Genomic DNA, 23,065 nt, shown 5'->3' with positions numbered 1-23,065 from the left:
TATATGAGTCGATATTATACTATATATTTTACTCTAATCTTAGTATTAATATATTAGTTATTTTGGTAGAATTTTGATACTTTGTTATGTATTTTCAATATAGGACATTCAACTTCCTCTGGAGCAAAAAGTGATCAAACGGATGAATTTTGGAATGATTCCAATTGGAGGATGTTCGTGAGTTTTCCAAGATGATTGTATCAAAGTTTCAGATTTTTATACCAAGCCGTTTGACCGTGGCGATGAAATAAAGGCCCAGCGTGCAGTTTTCCCAGATTGACGTTTCTAAATATTTTGGGTATTTTGGAGGTCAAGATGTCATATTTTGAGGAAAATTCCTTCTGAGGATTTGTAGGGGACGACCTAAGCTTTCAAAAGAAACCTTTTGGGACCAAATTGAAGTTGACATGGTTGGTCAAAAGTCTGATTTTCTGAGAAGTTCAAATTTTAGTTCAAATAGGAAACATTTTATTTTCTGTTTTATTATTTTATTATGTTTCCTAGTTTTATTCTAAGACATTTTAGGATTTTATTTTGTAGTAGTATAAATAAGGTTTTTTAGCCATTAGGGTTTTTTGAACGCAAGAAATAGGGAAGGAGAGGAGGAAATGCACGCACACTTTAGAGAGTTTTTCAAGTTTAATTTTTAGGTGTTTTCTATCCTTATTCTCAATAATATTTTGTTTTATGATTGTTCGTAACTAAATTCCGTTTGCTAGGGCGAAGTCATGAGCCTTAGCATGAATATGTGATTTTATTAATTTGCTTATGAATGGATGAATGCTTGCTTTGAATTATTAATCACCACGATTAAAACTGTCTAATTGTCTAATTTGCTACCATTAGAGTTTTTAGACAAGTAATTTGATGCAATTTTTGTTGGAACATCACCCTTGAGGAGGGCTTCTTGTGATTAGTAATTGTAAGTTCACTTAAGGCGAACATCACGCTCTTATAGGTTACCTGGTTTTTCAAAGGATTTTCACAAAACTTAATGAGTCTTGTATGTTTATATTTGATCTGAACATCACAGACAGGTTGTATGTTAGATATACGTTTTCACTTGAACATCACGAGAAAAATATGCATTAGAAAAATCTAACCTTCAAAGCATGTAATTAGTAAAATTGCATATGATTGTTAGGGAGATAGGGGAACCCTAGGCTTTTACAATTTGGTTTTCAAAACATTTTTCGTTTGCTTTTTTTACTTTGTCAAATATTTAATTATTTTTATTTAAATTCTTTTTTATTATTTTAAATTCCAAAATCAACCTTTCGAAACTTTGTTCTAAATAATTAGCTAAGAATTAGTTTAAATACAAATTATTCATTCAATCCCTGTGAAAAATAACCTTGCTTGAGCCGCTATACTACGACAACCTTGTAAAATATTTTTAGGTGTTTTTATCCCTACTTTTGTAGATGGTAAAAATCCTATCAATATATATGTATGCATGCATCACATAATCGTTAAGAAATGGTAGATCTAGAATAATGCTGCTGCACCCACAAAAAGTGCACTTCATAATATCACACACGCGCACACACACACATATATATATATGTATGTATGCATGCATGCATCACACAATCGTTAAGAAATGGTGGAGCAAGAATAATGCTGCTGCACCCACAAAAAGTGCACCTCATAATCAATAATTTCTGGATGCTAAATTGGCTGCTAGAAACAAGAAAAATCCTTCTAAGGATACAATGCTACAAATCTTTAACGTTGAATGATTTTCCCAAACTTCAAGTATATTTAACCATAAACATCTTTTTCATCAGAGCTTAACGGTCTCTGAAAGATAAGCCATACAATACCGATGAAAATGCACGCCGAACACCAGATTGAGCCTCGTATCGCATGCTAATGCATTCAACTGGAAGTGTCTCCAAGAGGACTAGAAGCAGAACGTGGAACGGTTTCACACAACCAACAAGTTTCAATATTCAAGTGAGCCAAGAGACGGTGGCCCTGAAACAATATCTTGCCCTTCACAGCCACTGCTGTTCAACCTTTGACCCGTATTTGGGCTAAAGGATTCAACTGCTTGGTGCCCCATTTTGTGCACATCCTCGGGAGAAAGTATCTTGATATACCAAACATTGTTCACAAATGACCTGAATATGATTTCATATATTAGTGAGACCTCAAAAATGTCTTATTACTTGTTGCTCCCCCATATAATGTATAGTTAAATAGACTTCAGTAACTGCCTAAAAGGAAATGTTCAAGAGAAGACTAAAGAAACTATTCCTTACGGGTCAAAACACCTTTTCGATATTATTTTCAATAATAAAACACCTCGTATCATGCATTCGTGTTTAACACTTCAATAATTCAACTTAAAACCTGTCACTCTGATACCATGATAACATTTGCTTGTTCCCCAAAAATGTAAACCATATTCCATTTTTTTTCTTCTATATGATATCCAGTAGTTTAACTAGTAAAAGAATTAAATTAGTATACAGGTAATCTAATGGTAAACAGAGTAATATGTAAATGATCCGAGAACTTACTCCCATGGATCGTCTCCAAGGAGAAGCACATCATCCTCCCTGTCAACGAATACAAGCTGCCAGCCTGATCTAAGACGATATTCCAACTTCCCCTCAATTCCAAACATCTGTCCCAGCTCTTCTCGCAGCTCATGATAGCTGCTGAACCGGGAGATGTCAATTGAGCGGCCAACCGAACCTGACTTATAAACCTGCACTAGCAACACAGTATCATCTGTCCAGCAATAGATGAAAGCAACAAAATTGAAAAAGCAAAAACACCTATTTACTTTCAGCTCACACCTTGACAAATGTACAATTGTTGGGGGTTGGTGGATCAACTTGCCCTGCACCATGCAACTCAGATGAGTCTTGCATGCAACCATACAGAGAGCTCTGAAATCCTGTGTTCCCTAAAGGCATTGAAATGTCAGCATCATTTGACGAAGTCGCAAAACTGGGCGCAGTGTTTGGGAATAGTAGTCCAGAAGATTCAATATTAACACCAAACAGAGTAGGATTATGGGTATCTGAATTTAAATTCTCTTGCTCAACTGCGTTGTCTTTCCCATTAAATGGTGGAAATGACATTGAGTTGGAAAACGCATTGGCTTGTCCATGTGCATACTTAGGAGCCCAGGATTGTTGAGGTGACTGCTCAGTTGGCATTGAATGACCAGCACTGGACATGCTCAAAAGATTTCCGCTCCCCTCAGGACAGAGTGTACCAAGCACGTTCTGTCTAGGAGTAGATGTGGAGAAATTTGTGCTTGAATCACTGAAGTCTGGTTTTGTAAATGATGGAGATGGCACATGACTCTGATGGAGCTGTTCATTTTGAACCTTGAGTGCATCCTGATAGGCATTTTGCTGTTGCTGCACCTGCGCATCAGTTTGATTGTTAAATTGTTGCTGGAGAAGTTGCTGATGCATATTCTCCATTGAAACTTGTGGCTGTCCCTGCAGGATATTATGAGGGATTGACTGCTGAATTGCTTGCTGTTGTAACTGCAGCATCGGATTGTGGCTACCCGGCTGCTGAACATACTGAAAAGGCTGCTGAAAGTGCATCATCTGTTGTCTTAGTTGATCCCCACTTCCTAGATTCTGCAAACCAGCAGCCAACATGGACTGGTACTGCTGATTGTGATCATTTCCAATCAATGTTGAATCCAATCTCTGTTGCATCCATGGAAACATACCTACATTTTGAAAGTTCATTGACTGAAGACCTTGCTCCCCAGCTCCCCCCCTTAGCCACATTAAGCTATTAGCTTCATCTCTATTATCTGCAGTAACAATGAACGAAGAAGAACAATTAAGCTATTTGGACTTTCTAATGCCCCTACGAAGCGAGTTTTTGTGGGTAAAGGAAACATTACGTCTGCCTTTATAGTGAATTATATAGTATGCAATGAAATACCATGATTTCGAGTCTCGACCAGAACAATACAAATACCATTCTCTCGACTGAAAGCATGGAAAGTAGAATTTTAAATGGGTCATGCTGTCTCATTGGAAAACAGAACCTTTTGCATGTTATGTTGAAATAAATAAAACCAATATGATGTACATAAATGATTCACCGATTCTTAACATGAGTATTAACAATTTAAAGGCAATGACATTAGTATTATTACAATTTAAAAGGCAAGAGCAACTTAGGAACTTTGTAGTGAATTTCACAAGGTCCAAAGCCCCATAATATACCAGAGGTTTTAAGTCTAATATGCAAGGCCTGATAAAAATGGAAATCAATACCCCTATGGCTGAAGACTGCACTAATAACACTTTTTTCTTTCATCAGAGTACAGAGGTCCTTTAAAGCATCTCCAAAGGGGCTAGGTATCCCATGAGGCAAACCATGTTTGCCTTGCCATGCCACCATTTTGGGTCTCCAAGGAACTAGGTTAGTAATAAGGTAAGTTTACCTCGTCATCCCTCACATAAGGCAAATAGACCTTGTTGAAAAGCATGAGGTAAATGGGTAGGAATAAAAGAAATATTTAGTGACTCTACATGCTCCTACTTGTTCCTAGTTTCCAGTATACAATATATTTCGTGACTCTACATGTTCCAACTTTCCACCATCCACACAAATTTATAATAATGGTTTCTACTTTGCCTCATCACTTGCTGGGGAGCAAAATATTGATAAGGTAAATGGGGAGGAATAAAGGAAATGTTACTTTTTGCAACTAATGAAGAAATGGTATTACACTGCGCCCCTTGGTGAAATGTTATTATACTTCAACTAGGTTGTTAAACTTCAATTTTGCCTCAAAATTATACCTCACCCCTTGGAGATGCTCCAAGGCATAAGGAAATGTTACTTTTTGCAACTAATAATGAAAAACTGAATTTAGCAATGCGGTTTTGCTTAACGTGTCCTTTTGGGTGCAATGCTCAACAGCCCTGGGGTCTGGCTTATTGTCTCTCTGAGTACTATTGTCAGCTGGGTCATGTTTCCTGAACCTTCCTATACCGCTGCCACCTAGGTTGTTAAAGATTTGTACACTGCCTCCAAACTATACCTCAACCCTTGGAGAAGCTCTTAGGCATACAGGAAATGATATCTTTGGCAACTAATAGTGAAGAAATGTAACAAAAAGTTTAATTCAAGTGTCATGTATCCTCCACTTGGGTCCAAATCTCAACAGCCTTGGAACTGTCTTATTGTCTCTCTCAGTATTACTCAATTTCTTAAACCTTCCTCTATGACTTTACCTAGGTAAACTCTCTTTTTCTTTATGCATGAACACTCAATCGTTTGTTCCTTAAGTCAGTTTCGTGCTAAAATCGTATTTGACTGACTCAAGACATCTCCTCAATCACTTTGGCCTCATAGAGAGAGACTAGAATGGCATGAAGTAGATCCGAGGAGACAAGCCCCTCCATAACATTAGCAACATTAAACAGCTTATATCATGCACAAAGAAAGGTATTTTACTGGACCATTTTCAAATTTTAAACCTACACTTCTCCATGCAGAAATTTACTAGAGCTCATCTATATCACTCAGAAATTCAGAATTAGCCTATCAAACAAAAGTGTATCAAATTTAATCAACTAAATGCCAAAAGCAAGAAAGAAAAAATTGAAAATTGCATTGAATTTTTCAGAAGATAAAGGCACCAAATAATAAAACCACATTTGAACATAGACTTTACCATGCATAGATGAGGCCCCAGGAATCCAAGGACGTTTCAGTCGAAGGGGAAACAGTGATGGATACATGGGGAAAGTTGTCAAAGGCTCAATCTCCCATAACGATACCCTTGGCTGCCTCTCACCTGAAGTTGACTCATCCCAACCAACCTACAGAAAGAAAAGAACAAACTGTTAAGAACAAAACTTTATGTAAGGCAGAAACAAAATGGTCCAAACTCGTAAATCCTGGTACAAGTCTAGAAAGTGCACGGGTAAAAAATTACAGTACATGGAAAAAGATTATGAAGAAGGGTTTAGGTGGTTTTCAAGGTTTGAAATCTGAATTCCTTTTTTGTCTACCTTTTCATTTCTTCTTCCATATTTCATTTTCCAAATCAAATATTTTGTTTACTAGTTATCACATTGACCATTTAGTGGTGAAAGAGATGGAGACTGCTTAAGGGCCTATTTTGAGCTTTTAAAAAAGAAAGAAAAAGTGAAAACTCTTGATAATGGCTTTGAAATAGCATAATTCTTTGTAGAATTTTGCTGTGATTAACAAACTGAGCGGACTGATACAGATGAATGTTGAGATATTTGAATTCGTCTCAAATGCATGAGGGAGGTCCTTGAACTTTCAAGCTGAGATGAGGTTAGCACAATTTACACTTACAAAAGAAACCAAGAAAAATACAATCTGGTCTTCTGATAGAAACTCAATTTTGATGTGCTCAGTTGTGATTGAACTAAATTTCAGTAAACTAGTAAAAGAAAAAAAATTGGTCCCATAGACAAGTTGTGTCATTGTATTCCAGGCACAAACATCTGGAAGTAGATGGAGATTTGTTCTTCCTATCAGAGGTCTTAATCTTTCATTAAACAGCATTCACATATATAATTCTTACCCACTACATTATATAGAATTATAAAAGGAGTCCAGGGCATAAAATCACAAGAAAATGCAATTGTATAACTACAGTGCACAAATTATGTATCATTACCTTGACAGATCGCCAATGAGAATTTGGCCACCGAACAGGATCCAGGTCACTTATGCCAGTTATCGTACCCATGTACCTTGACAAGCCAAACATTGAGCATGTCAATAGTGTACATTTAAGTATATCAAATCAACACAGAAAAAAATCAGTTGGTGAACACTATTAAGGAACAAATGTCCATTTTCTGTTCTAAACTAGTTTATTCAGTATCAGTAAAATACACAAATATGCCACCTAACCCTCCATACAATGCAATCTCGAAATAATGCCCAAGCATCATGATTAATGATCTTTTGGGTGTTTCAATTCTAGAGAGAGAACTTAGTGCCAAAATCAATGTAGGTTGTTCATTCTCTAAGTTATAACCAAACAATAAATTATTCTATGGTTGCAAGAAAAACTGTACAAATGTCATGGGTGATCATTAGGTTAACAATATGAATATTGTACTTGACCAGGAATAACAATACCTTCTGACACTAGACTCTTCAGTCTCAAATAGCATCCGGAATCGCATCCCAACTGAAACACGTGTGTGAAATACTGCTTTAATGTATTTTGATAGGGGTATGACAAACTCAGATGGACTAGCCCTGGATATCATAAACATATAAGCAGATGGGGTAGTAAAAGCATTGCAAGGAAACAAATATCTGGACTCTTTGCCACCTTGGATTATAAAAAACCGTAAAACAGCTATTAGTTGAAGCTGCATGAGCCGCAGCTGCAAGAAGTCCAATATGCATGCTATCGCTTGACAAAACAGAAGACGGCATCACAGTTTGTGGTCGAGTAGCATGGCGAATCCCCAAAAGAAGCTGATTCTTTTCATTCCTATTATAGGATGTACCCAGGATATCAACGCATGATTTTACATGCATATAGAGAAGTCACAGGAAAAGAGAGACGAAAGATATACCAAATAAAAAGAACAGAATCTCCGGCAACAAGTCTTTTGGCACTAACAAACACACTCCAGCCTGTAGTAAGAAGATGTCGTTTCGGCTGTCCTGCAAGAATAGCAAGGAATGGAACAGGTCAGTTTTCAAGAATCCCCTTAATCAGTACTAGGCGGTCACCAAGACAGCATTATCCAGTCAGCAGTCCAGAGCATTTTTTCTTTACAGTGGTTTCAGCAATAAAGATTCCATCTTGTTTAATTATTAGAAGAAAGCGAGAAAGAGAGGATGCAGAAAACTAAAGCGTAGTTTATCCATCAAGGAATAATTTGAAGATATTACATTTAAAACTGTTCCACTTCATAATAACAACAACAAAAACTAATAAAGGAACAAGTAACAACATTTAAATATATTACATTTAAAACTGTTCCGCTCATGTATTTCATCCTCCTTTAGCCCTCCCTAACTTTAAAAAGATTTTATTGTATCTTTGCTCATATTCCACTAAGCCATACCATCACCACCATCTCAGCACTCGCTTAAGAGGCAAGTTTTGAGAATAGAGTAGCCTGCCTTATAAACTATAAAGCATAAATCTTGAAAAATCTTTAAAAGTTTACTTTTGAAATTTAGTTATTGTACAATCACATAACACTGGAGGCATTGACAGTGGAAACAAAAAATAAAAAAAAGTTATCCTTATCTTAGGCACACAAATTTATAAAGTACGCTTATTTTTGTTATATTTTATTTACTATAATTAATAATTCATTAGTTATTTGGCTTTGTTTACGATAATCTAGGATATTTTATTGTATGAGATTTCAATACAAAGAGATCTAACCATGGGTTAAGAAAGATAAATATAAATAAGCTAAAATGAAGATTGCGGAAACCACCAAAAAGGTTTCGGATAGCCTAGTATTTTCTCAATGGATCACATTCTTTGATTTGACAATAAAGAAATGTGTTTATCCTACCTTGCCTCTCTCTCCTTGATCCCTTTCTTTCCTTAAACCTCTACTCCCTATTTCTCTCTTACTCTCCAGGTTCTTCTATTCTCTCTGTACTTCCTGTTACACATCAATTTGGTGCCAGAGCATCTATCAAATCCCAAATTCAAATCATCCTTTTTTGCAAACATTCCAGGCATCACGTATTCAATGAAACCTAGTAATTAGCCATGTCGGATCCACCACACGTGCACAAACCACTGCATAAACTGTGTATTTTATACATGCCACAATCTAATCATAAGTAGTTTCCTTCCCCAAGAATAAGAGAGATCATAAGAATCAGAGGAAATATATCCTCTGTTTCCTGGTTCTGTCATCTGGAAACATTTCCCCCACAAACCACCAGAAGTTCTGTTGCTTGGCCTCATGCACTGACTATCACGGAACTGCTCCAACAAACAAGGGCACCACAGGTCTCAGAAAGAGCTAATCTAATGGAGCACTATCAACACAGTAGTGATTGTCGAACAGCTCATCCAAGATGAATCAAAAGATGAAGAGCAACCACATAGCAGAAGATATGTGTTATCTAAGTGCCACAAATCTATCAGGGAACCTGGTGAAATATGAGAACTAAAGAATACAAAGAAAACAAAACAAACTTAAAGCACTTGGAGTCGGCAACCAGTAGAGCTCAAAAGCTTAAGTCGTTGATGAATGGACCAGCATTGTGTGTCAAGCTAATACCAGGAACAGCAGTTCAAACATATTCAAATACAGCTCCATTGTTTTATCAATCATCCATATAATTCAGCTTCATCAACATCTTACAGCCAACATTAGCAACCCTTTCCATAAAAGAGCTTCAGCATGGATTACATGTACTCTTATCCACAACAATGTTCATTACAAATTCAAAATACCTTGATATTGCTACACACCTTAAAACAATGAATGGTTGTCTCTTCACTAATTCAGGTGACTAACTCAGTGTGAAGGATCACACCAGGTAGATAAAATCTGATCAAACAACACCCCATTGACAAAATATTGTTCCATGATGATTCAAGTCCACTTTTCATCATAGTGGTGAGTCTTGTGATCCTTAACATACTCATACGACAAAGGGTTGCTTACATCAAGTCTCCATGTTTGAGATTTTGAGTCCCTCGGAAGCAATTCCCCATTCATGCATTAATAATTGCATCTTATCAAAATGTCTTGTTCACATTAGGAACTTGGGATCTCAATATTCAGCGGCATCAGTGGGACGGTTATAGAAACGATTATGTATACCATGCCAAGTAGTGTAGGACAGAGTAGGGCAGCAGAAATTAGATAGTTTAGCGGAAGTATAAACACAGAAAACATAAGGTAAAACAATAGTAAAAAGATAATTGGAATCGCACGATGAGCCTTTCACCTGTTCTTGGCCTTGCACCAAGAATTGAAATTTGAAATCACACCAAATAAACTCCTATAGCAGGAAATTAAACTCAAGAATTTTACCTATCATAAACTTATCTGTCCTCTATGAGGTACAAAAGGGGGTTTTAATAGAGCATTATACCTAAGAAATCTTAATCCAAAATAGAATAGGAAATTAGCCGAATCCTTCTAGAAACGGGAAACTTTAAAGAAAACTAGGAAACTAATAATAAAACCCAGGCCCGAAAGTTTTAATCCAATCCTAAAAGGATTTGGATAGTATTCTCATTTTAACTCTTCCAGCAATAAATCCTAAAAACATCTTTTTCCTCAGCACCAGGGTTATACATTGATGTGCTAAACAACGTCCATCAGAATCCTTTAATCATACTGTCGACATAAAGGATACATGACAAATAAGTGGATTAGTCCACTGAGTGATCATATATGTATAACACCTACATGTGTTATACATTAATGATTTGAACAGACAAAAGTCATACCCTAGAAGCGTACCTACTATTGAAAATATGCTTAATACCTGAATTACAATCATTAAGGCAGCATGAGCATAATTTTAAAACTTAAAATTACAGTACCATCAAGAAGTTAACTGGGCATCCGCTGAACCAGGGTTTTAAGTAAACAATCAATTGATGCGACCATATTTAGCTTTCCATATAAATGTCTATATGGAAAGCAGATCAAATCCCCCAAAATACAAGAACCTGACAAACTAATCAATCCTGCAGCTGCATGATTGATTGTAACCTAAAATTTCTTCCATTGCTTGAATAACAGAAGAAGAAAGAGAAACTGCACATTTGTGCTTTCCTTGCACAAATTATGTCTCATGAACAATAGTTTTATGTTGCCAATAATTAGAAGAATACTAGCATTTAAACGAATTTTAAGTTTGCAAGTATATTAATGAAGAAATTATTTTTTCGGTTATAGGAGAAATATTTGTTAAGCAAAATAGATGGTAAATTGAGATATAAAATACCCTAAAATGAAACACAAGAAAGAAATGCTCCAAGACCAAATCATACCTCGAAAAATATGCCTAAACTTCCACTCAACATCATGGAGATCCCTAGCAATTAGTTCCTGAGCTGGAGGTTGTAGCGAAAAATCCTGCAAGACATTATAAAAATAATAGGGTTTAACTAAAAAGCAGCACTAACCAACTAGAGTCAAATAAAGAAGAAACGAATAGACAATAACAGTTTGAGGAGGGAAGCACCAGTGGAGGAAAAACTTTCTCGGCAGCACGACGTGGAACAGAGAAGCCTCCGTGTGTACTAGTATCACTCGCCGTCAATGTCTTGCAAAAGTAGTTTGTCGGTTGCTTGCTTGGAAGCCCTAACTCCATTGGAAGAAATGTTTCCTTTTGTTCTTGCTGTGTGAGAATGGGTGTGGTTTCAAATTAACATTACAACTTATTATGGTAAAGCTAAAAAAAATTCAACAAATAAAACCAAAAAGGACATAAGCATTTACCGGCGTCAAAGGCTGCAATGTCATTTGGGCATATACTTCATCTGTCTCCACATCTGCCTGAAATCCAATGCTTAATCAATTCCAGTTTGGGTTTCAATTTTTAACTTGTGTTCTTTCTTCTACTAGTAATAAGCAAGTGAAAGTGATGCAGCTGAATCAAAATTCAAAAAAGGCAAAGGGAACCCACATGCATTGTCACATTATGGAGCTGACAGATTAACTGGGGTGGCAAGTTCGGGTAGTTTGGTATGTGGGCATCAACTTGCTTGTTGGTAGTGGCAGCAACCTGGTCGCTGTGGCCCTGCGGAAAGTAGACTACACGAGTCCCAGGTGTCGGCAGGGACACCAGAGGTCCCGCGCACGCATGCCACAGCTCCGAATTCAAGCACTTCTTTTCCAATCCTCCTCCTTCTGCCATTTTTCAGTTCAATAAACAAACAAAAAACTAACAATGACAGCAACAATAATAGTAATCAATTACAGAAATTTCAGAAAGCTACACCTAAAACTAAAATATCAGAAATATAATAAACTAAAAGCAAAAAAAATTATTCAAAAGTATGGTTTTTACCTTCATGATCCTGCTGACCCAACCCTGATGTTGAAAGCTTCATATCACTAAAGATATATAAATATCAACCTAAACCTTTCCCTAATTATATTTAAAAATTCACACATAGGAAAACCCTAATCTGCAAAACCACCCTCACCAACCGAAGAAATAGGATGGAGTTCCTGACTACTACTACTACAACTTCAAGCTATCCAATTTATCCATCCTTTTCTACAATTTGAAGCCCCAAATGGAGGAAACTGGAAACCCCTCCCCTCCCTCCATGGAAGCGTCACGCTCTCCTCTAAGAGATCGCCATGGAAGCAGAAGAAGAAGAAGAAGCAGAAACTCAAAGCTGATTGTTGTTGCTCAAAAAGCTTTTTCCTCCTCCTTTTCCGGTCTATCACTGTCCATTCGATTCAAACCCCCAAAGCCAAAGAGAGAGAAAAGTAGGGAGAGAAAGAGCAAGAGAGAGATTTTGCTTTGAAAGTTGTAACTCAGAGTGCCGAACAGAGGAGAGAGAGGAAAGAGAGGAGAGAGAGGGAAGGGAAAGGGAAAGAGCTTGGGGTCTTCACTCTTTCCCTTCTTATAAGGGTCCCGACCGAGCTGGACCTCATACCAGAAGAGAGAGTCTGGGAGCGATACGGGAACCTCCCATCATCGCCGTCCAGGGATCCGTACCTGTAAATCTTGACCGTTCAATATGGGACTGATGTGACAGTATCCATGTGCCACCATACTTCAGTGGTCCTTGTCAGAGTACGGACCATGTCTTACTTTAATAAAAGTTGTTTACGTAACTATTTTTCAAGAGAAGTTCCCATGACCGTATTATTCATTCATGCTATGGACTATGAACGAAGATGAACACATCATCACGAGTAGGCGCTCGTCTAGGGCTCCATTTCGAAAGGGTCTTCAAATTTTAAACGGAACTAGGCAGGTTTGGACGGAGATTGGCGGGAACTATGCGAGCTTATATGTAAATGCCAAAATTTGGAAAATTTTTGTTGTAGGGTCTGCCTCGTGCGAGGAAGAAGACAACAATATTCAAATCCGCCTCGTCCGTCTAGGTTTATATACGAAAATTATTATCCTCTTCACTCTAGTATTTTTCCTAGTTGTAAGATGTTTATGTAATCCAACCATTTATTCATTTATTGAAGGTAATAAGTCACATTGTAACAATAGAAAAATTATTGGAATTTGGCGTATATGGACTTTTCTTTCTGTTTGAATTGGTTGAAAAATTAGATTATGTGAACTTAATAAGTGCATTTGCATCTAAAAACGCAAGACATGTAATATTTGAGTAATATTTGTATATCTTTTGTTTTTTTATATTAATTGTTAATGATATTTGATGTAGAAATAGACTTTTCATGTATTTAGTAAATTTACACATGTCAATGTACAAAGGATCGGGAGTCAGAGAACTCTAGAGCCCCACTTCGAAGGCTCGTCTAGGGCCTCCAAATTCTCAGGGTCAGACCTACTGCATACACACATTTCACACGCAAAGACAACGTATAGCGTTAGCATCATATGCAATTTGCATGTGAAATAATTCCGCTTGCAAGCACTTTTATTAAAAGTCCGGAGTGGTGAAACCTACAAAGTGATTTCAATGTATAGGGGATTTGCAAAGACAAAACCATATTTTAGGGACTTAAAATGAATATACCTGTCTCTAAAAGAATATTAGCTCTAATGGAAGTGTTATAATCCTTAAATCTAGGGACTAAAGGTGCGTTTGTTGAACCAAATTATTTCGGACTGGACTTCAGCGACTAAGCTAGACTGGATTAGAGCTCATTTAGAACTAATTTTAAAATGATTAAAAGCGTTTTTTATGAAAATGTATTTGAAACCAATCTTTAGTAAAAATTACAACTGAATCCTGACAAAGTACTTGAACTAAACGCTTCACCAAGTCTTTCTTCTTCTTTGCAACTAAATCTTTCACCAAGTCTCTCTATCGAAGTCACCGTATATCACTGTTGGCGACAATGCAACCGTCATTGACGCTGTAATTTTCGGTTGCACCGCATTTGACGATTTGGGCTTGTTATGTGCCTTCAGAATCATCTGCGACGCCATTTTTCGTGCTGCTCAACCACACCGTGTTGTTGATGTGAATGTAGGCGGGTTTGATGGGGATTCGGTGGAAAATAAGAAAAGAGTTTTTGGACGGAATCAGTGAAATCAAGATTTTGTGGTTCAGATTTGTAGCAAGATTTATAGATTGATTGGGATTTTAGAGAGAAGGAAGGAAATGAAGCTAATCAAGGATTGCTCTCACCAGTTCATGGGAAACAGGCATTTAGTTAGGTCTTTTAGCAATCCCATGGTTCAACGAGAGACTAATTTGACGACCTAACGAGGCCCGAAATCCACACGAGTCAGTGCTAGTCTCATTTAACTTGGTCCTCAGACATAACAAACATAGGATAGTAGTCCTAGCTAGTCCACTCCCACTTAAGAAGGTGAAACAAATTTGCCCTTGTTAAGTTTCACTAGACTCGATTGGGGTAGCTAAGCCTACTAATCCGTGTTTGGTGAGAGCATAGATAAGGGCATCAACTTAGACAGACCCACCAAAAAGCATGGGATTGCTAATCCTGTTTCCAACATCGTTTGAATGCCTTTGTCGTCTGCAACTCCTACTCCCCCACCTATGCCTAGATCTGAAACCACCCCCACCCACCACCTAAATCTCAAAATTCAACCCAAAAATTTCGAAACAAAAACAGCAAAACCCCCAGAAGCACCTACAGATGAATCCTCCACAAAAAAGTAAAATTTCTAGAAAATCCTGATATTTTTCCTAAAAAAAGAAAAAAAAATCAGAAGAGGCGTTGGGTGGAGAGCTCCGACGAATCCTCAGCACAAGGAAAAGAGGGAGAGGTGAGGGCGAGAGTGATAGAGGAAAAGAGGGAGAGGTGAGGGCGAGAGTGATAGAGGAAAAAAGGGGGAGGTGAGGGAATAGTGGGCAGCAGATTCTATAGAAATGGTGAAACGAAGAAAAAGGTGTGAAATGAAGAGGATTCCAATAAATAAATAAAAAAGTTGAAACGGAGGAAAATAGTGAAAGGAAGAGGGAGAAAGTGGCACAGGAAAAAGAGGGATAAGTTTAGATAGAGAGATGATTCTAGAAAAAAAAAGATAAATTAATAATAAAATATTAATAAATATGAATTAAATAATAAAAAATAATCAAGTTTTTAATCGAACATTGCACCAAACGCTTTACTAATATCATTTAACTTAGTCACTAAACCTAGTCCAAGCTAAAATAGTTTTGTGTAACAAAAGCATCATCAATGATTAAAACATCATAGTTTATTTTGCAGCTGTTAGTCTAATTAGTTAAAAAAAAAAAACTAAGAAAAATACTCTCATAATCGTTGATATCCCACCAATAAATAAAAGAATAAGTAGTAAGACCCGCCCATTGAAAGTTGCACAGCATTCTGAGAGTCCCATCATGTGATAGGGATTTCACCTAACTCAAAATAAACATGGGCCCACCACATTTGAGAGTACCTAAGCAGTCCACAATTGTGAGGAAATTTTTGGGGTCTTCCGTCTTCGGCCAGTCCGTCTACTATAAGGACTGGTAATTCTAGCACATTGGAAAGCCACAAAGTTCTTAAATTTAAGGACATACGGTGGTGAGGACAGGTACAAGGACAAGCGTTGAAGATGTTCTAAGGTAACTATTTATCCTCTTCCACATACACAGGCCTATCGAAACGAAGTTTCTATATTGCAATAAAAGTTCGTTTATAACACATAATTGGATTGAAAAATGGTTAACATATTAAATTAAACATGCGTTAAAGAGAGAAATTATAAAATTATGACCACCTAGAGAATAATAGATAGATTACTCATAAAGAATAATTATCCATTCAAATCCTCCTTAATATGGTAAAATTAAAAGATATGGATTTCTTTCATAGCTAATCCTCTTCTAATCTCCTCCAAATGAATAACCATTCACTTCCACCTTCAACATACTTTGGTTATCTATTTCAATTCAATCATGTGTACCAAATCAGTCATAAGAGGACTATAAATTCAATATTTATTATTACAAAACTCCATACCAATACAAAAAAATTAAAATTGGTGCCATGCTCGAGCGCATGATAATTGGCTAGTAAATTATAGAGTACTAACAACCTCTTTAAAAAATTTCATTTTTGTCAATAATTTTTTTTTTTTTGGAATATTAATTTTTTTAATTAAAAACACCATATATAAGACAATATAATTGATGGCCAAAGAAAGACAACTAAAAAACTAAACGTGAATATTGAGAACAAAAGTTGTAGAATTAAAAAAAATGAAATGTTGTATAAAAAAACTCAAACAAAATTTGATGAAAATGACTATATTCGTACAAGTGTGTGTTTGTTTGTTTGTTATGTAGGGTGACAATGTTATATTTTTGGCCCAGGCCTAATCCCAACACCAGCCTATCCCAACCCTCCACCCCCACCCACTTCCCATAATCCCACAGGCAGGCTTTTCTCTCTATCCATATCCACTGTTTGTTTGCTCTGTATTCCTATGCAGAAGAACAACAATGGCATTTAAACCAGCCATACTGCAACACACGAATCCTACAATTTCTTGCTCTCTGAAACAACCCTACGAGTTTCAGAAGTCGAGGGAGAAGCCACTGCCACTTAAGGGTTTTGAGTTCCATGTCAAAAGAAGAAGAATGGGAGCAATGGCAGCAATAAGCTGGGTGGCACTGCTGACAAAAGAAGCACTTTTCACAGAAGCTGCTTTTGGGTTTGAGCTGCCACTTGTAGCGCCTGATCAGACGGTTGCAGAAGCGGAGGACGAAGTCAAAGGGCACGTGTAAGCTTTGTTGGAAGTGAAAGATCTGATAGAGTTCAAGTCGTGAAGAGAATTACAGGCAGCTCTGAGGAAGAGCTCATCGTTGTTAAAGCAAGATTTTTACACCATAATTCAAGGGAAACTAGCAAGTGAGAGGCCCCAACTCAGGAAGCTTTATACTGACCTCTTCAACAATGTTACCAGAGTAAGAAACCCCATTCGTTTTACTTTTGACAGACGATAAGATAATGACAAAGAATATAAAGTGATGACGTCGCTTTGTTGTGGTACTGTGGTGTGAGTGCATTGTGAAAACTTGGGTCTTTCTTTTCTCTTTACAAGCGATATTATGGGACGACTAAATTAGACTCGGGTCTTCAGGGGGTGAATGCTCTTAGTCTGGTGCAAAAAATGGATTTAGTGACTTGACCATGTTTTTGTGCATTTGCAGCTCGATTATGCAGCTAGGGACAAAGACGCATCCTATATCCAACTATGCTATGACAACATTGTTGTAGTTCTGGATCAAATTTTATCAAGAATATAACCATCAAGTAATTCTTTCCTTCCTTATTTCCTTCCTGGATTTTTGTTGTGCATCAAATGATGGCTTGTAGAGGAAATCGCAAGTAGTAGAGCTTCTTAAGCCGGTCTAGTAACATTGAGCACTTTTGATTACGAGTAAGCTTGTAGGCTGAATGAAAAAATTAGATCAATTTGCCAAAAACTCACCTTTTCTGATGCAGTGTATTAAGGAGGTTGATTAAGTAGGGATCTTGATATAAGTTTTCAAATCTAGTTAATATCCCTAGTAATCAAGTATTTAGAATATTGTGTTTTTTTAGTTATGTGATTGGGTTGGAACTTGGTGATTATTATTTCTTATGTTGTAGTGGCCTAGGAAGTTGTGCTAGTGTTTAATTAGGTTGTTGCTAGGCCTATTAAAAGGCTAGAATTGTTAAGGAAGGGGGGAGGATGTATTTTGAATGATTTTATGTAAACAAAGACTAGTTCTCTATATGTTCCTTGGGTCTAGTTGTGCATGAGATTTCAATAATACTCTCTCTGTTTTTTTCCCTGCATCAAGTGGCATCAGAGCAGGTTTTCTGTTACGTATGAAGAAAACATAATGACACCCTTTCTTGGTATGAATCTATGTGGGACGAAGGTTGGGAACATAACTTTTTGCTTTCGTCCTTGTTTTGCTTGACGTTGATGGTGAGTTTTAGGTCTCTTGTTTTGCATCCTTGTCACGTTTGGGGTTGTTTTCGGATGTAGCATGGGAAGGTCATCGCCTATGCCCCCGAGCATTTCAAACCTCACAGAAAGAATTATCCTATTCATGACCTAGAGTCGGTAACAATCTCCCTTGCTGTAAAATCTAGTGACGTTTCCTCTACAGTGAGAAGTGTTGCATCCTTTCTGACCAAAGAAGTTGTAGTGTGTTTTCACACAAAAATAGTTAAGTTTGAGACAGAAGAGGTGGATGGAACTCGTCGGTGATTTTGATTGCACTTTTGAGTACCATCTTGGTCAGGCAATTGTCGTAGTTGATGCTCCTAGTCAAAAATCCCATGGGCAACTTACCTCTATCCGAGCTATCCATGTCCACTATTGTTTTCCCTTGGAAGAATTGGCTTTACTTCTGCGCCCGATCCACAATGAGTATTGTTGGCTCACTTTTATGTTAAACATGCATCGGTAGATTTCGAGTAAGAAGCCCAAGAGTTTGATCAATAATGTGCGAGTTTGAATAAGCAAGTGTCGGATGACATGAGACGGGATTTGAAAGTCCAAGGAGTTAGAACTCTGTTGATAAGAAACAAATTGTTTTTGCCTAATGGTAAGAACACTATCGGAGACAATGCGGGAGCATTGGCATCCCTTGACCCCAATAACCTTGTCAAGTTATCCCTTTGAAAATTTTATGAACCCGTATAGCAACACTACAACAGCAACATTGTAGCAACACGCTGCTATGTAAACTTATCCCAATAACCTTTTACTTGTAAACTTATCCATAAAAATATAAAAAATAATTTTTAATTAATACCTTTTTAATTTAACAAAGCTACGTCATTTACATAATGAGTTTTCTGCTTTGAAAGGAATTAGTAGCCTTGCAAAAAAGTGGCGGAGACAAAGAGAGATAGACAGTATCCTTTGGTGTACTTGCTAGTGAAATTATCATTCATTTTAACTGTTGCGACTGCTTCAGTTGAAAGAGCTTTTTCGGTCATGAAAATTATGAAGAATCCACATCTTAATAAGATGAGTGATTAATGGTTGAATGATAGTTTGGTTGTGTAGATTGAGAAAGATGTATTTGATTCTATTGATATTAATGTTATGATATGACGTTTCTAAATTATGAGAACACGTCTTGGACAATTATAAATGAAAGTATGATGGTTTTTTAAAGCTATTTTTGACCCCCATCGCTTTAAATTTCTGGCTCTGCCATTGGGTAAGAAAGCTGTGAAAAAAAAATCTTGACAAGGCTCACATTTCAGCATATGCCATCCATACTGGTAGTACTAAATTGTACCACTATTTCGTCCAATTTCTACTAGTATTGTATGAACGGGATATGGTTGAATATGTGAGGAAATGTCTGATTTACTGGTAAGTGGAAGCGGTGAGATGGAAGTCATCGGGCTTATCTCAATTTCTTTCTATTCCTGTTTGAAGGTGGGAAGAAATTTCCATGGTTGTCATTTTTAGGTTGTCAAGGACCCACTGGGGATGTGAATGGAAATGGGTGAATGTCACCATAGATTTCTCGTACAAACCACCTTGTACACGTGGAGACTATGATGACGTTTCGGTATTTGTTGATTAACTCACTCAGCATATTACCTACCAATCCGTGAGAACTATACTTTCTAGACTTTGTTAGACGTCTCGATTAACATCGATTTCATCCGTAATCCCAGATTCACCTCCTTGTACTAGAAGGCATTCTAGTCAACTTTTGGTTCATGTTTACCCTACAACACTTTGTATCATTTCTAAAGTAGACAGACTGTTCAGGAAGACCACTCAGATTCGAAAGTTTTAGCTGTGACCATCAGTCATTCAATTACCTTTTAACACCCTTTTAAGCGAATCATTACCACTGGTGATTGAATATCCCTGAGGTTATCGTTGTAATAAGTTGTTGTGAATATTGGAATAGGAAAAAGTCTAAGTTCCCACCTATCAGATTACTTTAGACTACCAATCGAGTCGAGTCCGTGCTCAACCATCTCGACTTGCCACCACAAAATCAAGTTAGGTACTCGCACATGTTCTTGCATCAAAGTTATGCATTCAATCAAGTTATCTTGTATCTAGATTTGATGGATTTGATTTGGCCCTTAAATTCTTGAGTGTTCCTTTAGCCTTCTCGGCATAGCCTTTCGCTAAATCTGAGAGAAATGTTCAATGAATCAGCTCACTTAGGCTTTGTGAATCACATTGTTCAGTTATAGGGCATGTCATCACTATTGTACCTCATCGTGATGCGTGTTTCACTTCCAAGTCTTGTGAAGCCTTCTTAAAGGCCATGGGTACTAAGTTGTTGTCCTATACCACATTTCTTTCTCAGACTGTTGGCCAATTTGAAGAACTATCTAGACCTTGGAAGACGTGTTGTGCTCATCCATCATGTGGTTTCAGCATGCTTAAAAATTGCATCGACCTCTATTGGAGTTGTTTACGACAACGTTTATTATTTTCGATTTGGTTATGGCACTATTTGAGACATAGTATGAGAGATTCTATAGGCAACACTTGTTAGACATAAGAGTATTGTGAACTATTATTCGAAGGATCAAAATTTTGATATGGGAAACTGTATGCTTCAGATGATGTCGCCTTGGAGTTTGGACAAAATGGTAATTTTGCACCCTTGGGAAGTTACTGCTTGTTTATGGAGACAACAATGTGTTGTCGATATTATGAGCTGCAGATTGAAATATCAATGGCTTATCGTTGAATTCGCTAAGCAAGTGGGCAAGTAGGCCGTATACATGAAGTGAGACAGAACATGAGTTATGTTGAGGAGCCAGTGGCGATTGTCAACTGATAGGATAAAGTGTTGAGAAACAAGGTCATTCCGTTGGTAAAGGTGTTGTGGAGGAACCACGTAGTCAAGGAAGCGACATGGGAAACAGAAGAACTGATGAAGAGTTAATATCGGTACCTATTCACTTAAGGTAGTAAATTTCAGAACAAAATTCTCTTAAGGGGGTAGATTGTGATACCCTGTCCTAAATTTGTCGTATTTTTGTATTATCGAACTTATGAAATTACCAAATTACCCTTGAGGCATGAATGTTGACTTTCGTTGACCGTCTCAACATAATGTGTACGGCTAATTTTCTTAGTTTATTCTTATTGTACTCATCACCACAAACCCGTAGGCGCAAACGGATTCAAATTTGGAATTATAACAAAGATTTTACGTTACGAAATGTCGAACGTTTTTCGAATATTTTCACTTTTTGTCTTTAGTGGCCTTAATTTGTGAGTCACTAGGACCCACCTCTACACCCTTGTCCCCTTACTTTTCCCCCTACCCTATGTGACACCTTTTTTCTTTTTCTGAAAATATCTAACACTCTCTCTCTCTCAAACTCTCTCCCTCACCTTTCGGCTCTCTCATTTCCCTCTCAAAACATCCCCCCCAAGCGCACAACAAACAACAACAATGACAACACTCCCACCACCGCCTAAACCAAGAGGACCATAAGCTTCCTCTCGCCCTCACGAGCCCAGAACACCCAACCTCACCTCGAACTTCATTCCGGATTGGCGGGATCGAAACCCGAGTCGGGCCAAGACCTTTCGAGCCATTTTTCGACCAAACCATGGCGAGTTAGCCATCGAGAAGGGTACCAATCTGTTCGGCTCGTCCCGAGGTATGATTTGTATTTTTGAATCACTTAATTTCGTTGAGTATTGACAAAAATATGAACGTTTAAAGTTTATTCAGAAATTAAGCGAGTTCCCCAGTTTTCTCGCGGACAAATTACCTTTCAAGCCATTTTTCAGCTATCTCTAGCAAACATTGGGCTTCCAAATAGGTATATTATTTTTCTACACTTTCCTAGCTTCATTTTGATATATTATGGGTTGAATTTGGTTAAGAAACGAAGAAGTTACGAAACTTTGAAAATTGCTCAGAGTTCCGGCCAAAAACCTAGTTTCCAGTGTGTTTTCCAGTGACCGGGTTGACTCGACCCGTTTACCTTTGACCCTACCCGTTGATCGTTGACCCGACCCATTGACCCCCGACCGTTGACTTGATCTGTTGACTTTTTATCGTTGACCTTTGACTTTTGGTTGACTTTTTTTCGGGTTTTAGCTGGGACCTCTCCTAGACTAATTTTGACGTCCTGATTCCAAATCCATGCTCCATTTTCTCAAATTCACTCATTTTAGTAGAGTTTAATTAAGGGAACTTTAACGAAAAGCACCTGATACTGTTCACTTTAATGAAAAACCACATTTTTACACTAAAAAGTCAATCCTGGTACTATTCACTTTACACTTTATTTTGTCCTTATCATTAAAACTCAAAGTTTTCAAGCCATTTTCATTAGTTTTCCATTTAATTAATTGTTCCTTTTATGTGCTTAAGTGTGTTTGTTAGTGGAGATTTCGTCATCTCTAGTTTGGGCGGCTCTTCGCCGACAGAGTATTTGTGAGTGGATCTCTTCCAAATGCATGATTTTATTATTAGAAATGCATATATGAAAAGAATGATTTTATGACTACGTTTTATGAAACGTTTATGAGTTATCGGATTTATGCTTTATGAAATATCATGCTTTATCAGATTTAAGTACTTTGGAAGATTTATGATTATATACTATGAATATGATTTATGACATGATGTTTGAGCTATTAAGTGTCGATGAGATATATGTTGGAAGTATTATGTTCATGATTTTCTATACTTATATATATGCCTACGGGCGAATGATATCATTAAATGGCTTTGGTCGAGTGATGTAGGGCCTACGGGCGAATGATACTTATAAATAGTTTCGATCGGGTAATGTAGGGGCTACGAGCTATGATACTTATATATGGCTTCGGTCGGGTGATGTAGGACCTTCGTGGCGAATGAAGTTACACACACACACATATATACATATACATATGGCTTCGGTCGGGTGATGTAGGACCTTCGTGCCTAATGAAGTTATACACACACACACAC

The 23,065-nt window shown here is 37.3% G+C and overlaps 1 protein-coding gene and 1 pseudogene across 1 annotated transcript; one reads left to right on the top strand and one right to left on the bottom strand.

The window, feature by feature from the left end:
- Nucleotides 1-1,489: 1,489 nt before the first annotated feature.
- Nucleotides 1,490-12,562, bottom strand: LOC126582119 (auxin response factor 8-like). Its single transcript, XM_050246129.1, has 13 exons — nt 12,019-12,562; nt 11,635-11,858; nt 11,448-11,504; nt 11,191-11,346; nt 10,997-11,081; nt 7,578-7,668; nt 7,328-7,492; nt 7,129-7,251; nt 6,659-6,734; nt 5,678-5,825; nt 2,811-3,796; nt 2,529-2,719; nt 1,490-2,126 (listed from the first exon to the last, which is right to left on the bottom strand). Exons 1-13 carry the CDS (start codon nt 12,059-12,061, stop codon nt 1,949-1,951), a joined length of 2,523 nt encoding a protein of 840 aa, XP_050102086.1. The 5' UTR covers nt 12,062-12,562; the 3' UTR covers nt 1,490-1,948.
- A 3,584-nt stretch (nt 12,563-16,146) lies between these two features.
- LOC126582132 (psbQ-like protein 3, chloroplastic) lies at nt 16,147-17,911 on the top strand (annotated as a pseudogene).
- The last annotated feature ends 5,154 nt before the right edge of the window (nt 17,912-23,065 follow it).

This window comes from Malus sylvestris, chromosome 9 (assembly GCF_916048215.2).
Source record: "Malus sylvestris chromosome 9, drMalSylv7.2, whole genome shotgun sequence".
Taxonomy (NCBI): Eukaryota; Viridiplantae; Streptophyta; class Magnoliopsida; order Rosales; family Rosaceae; genus Malus; species Malus sylvestris.
Note: the sequence above shows the minus strand (reverse complement) of the source record. Positions and strands in the feature narration are given on the sequence as shown.

Bases quoted from the DNA above. Each gene is read 5' to 3' on its own strand.
- LOC126582119 (XM_050246129.1), bottom strand. From the start codon at position 12,061: ATGAAGCTTTCAACATCAGGGTTGGGTCAGCAGGATCATGAAG. The intron at 11,082-11,190 runs GTGCTTCCCTCC...AATGTCTTGCAG, and splicing joins AGAAAGTTTTTCCTCCACTG to GATTTTTCGCTACAACCTCC. The intron at 3,797-5,677 runs GTAAAGTCTATG...TTGTTACTGCAG, and splicing joins TGGGGCCTCATCTATGCATG to ATAATAGAGATGAAGCTAAT.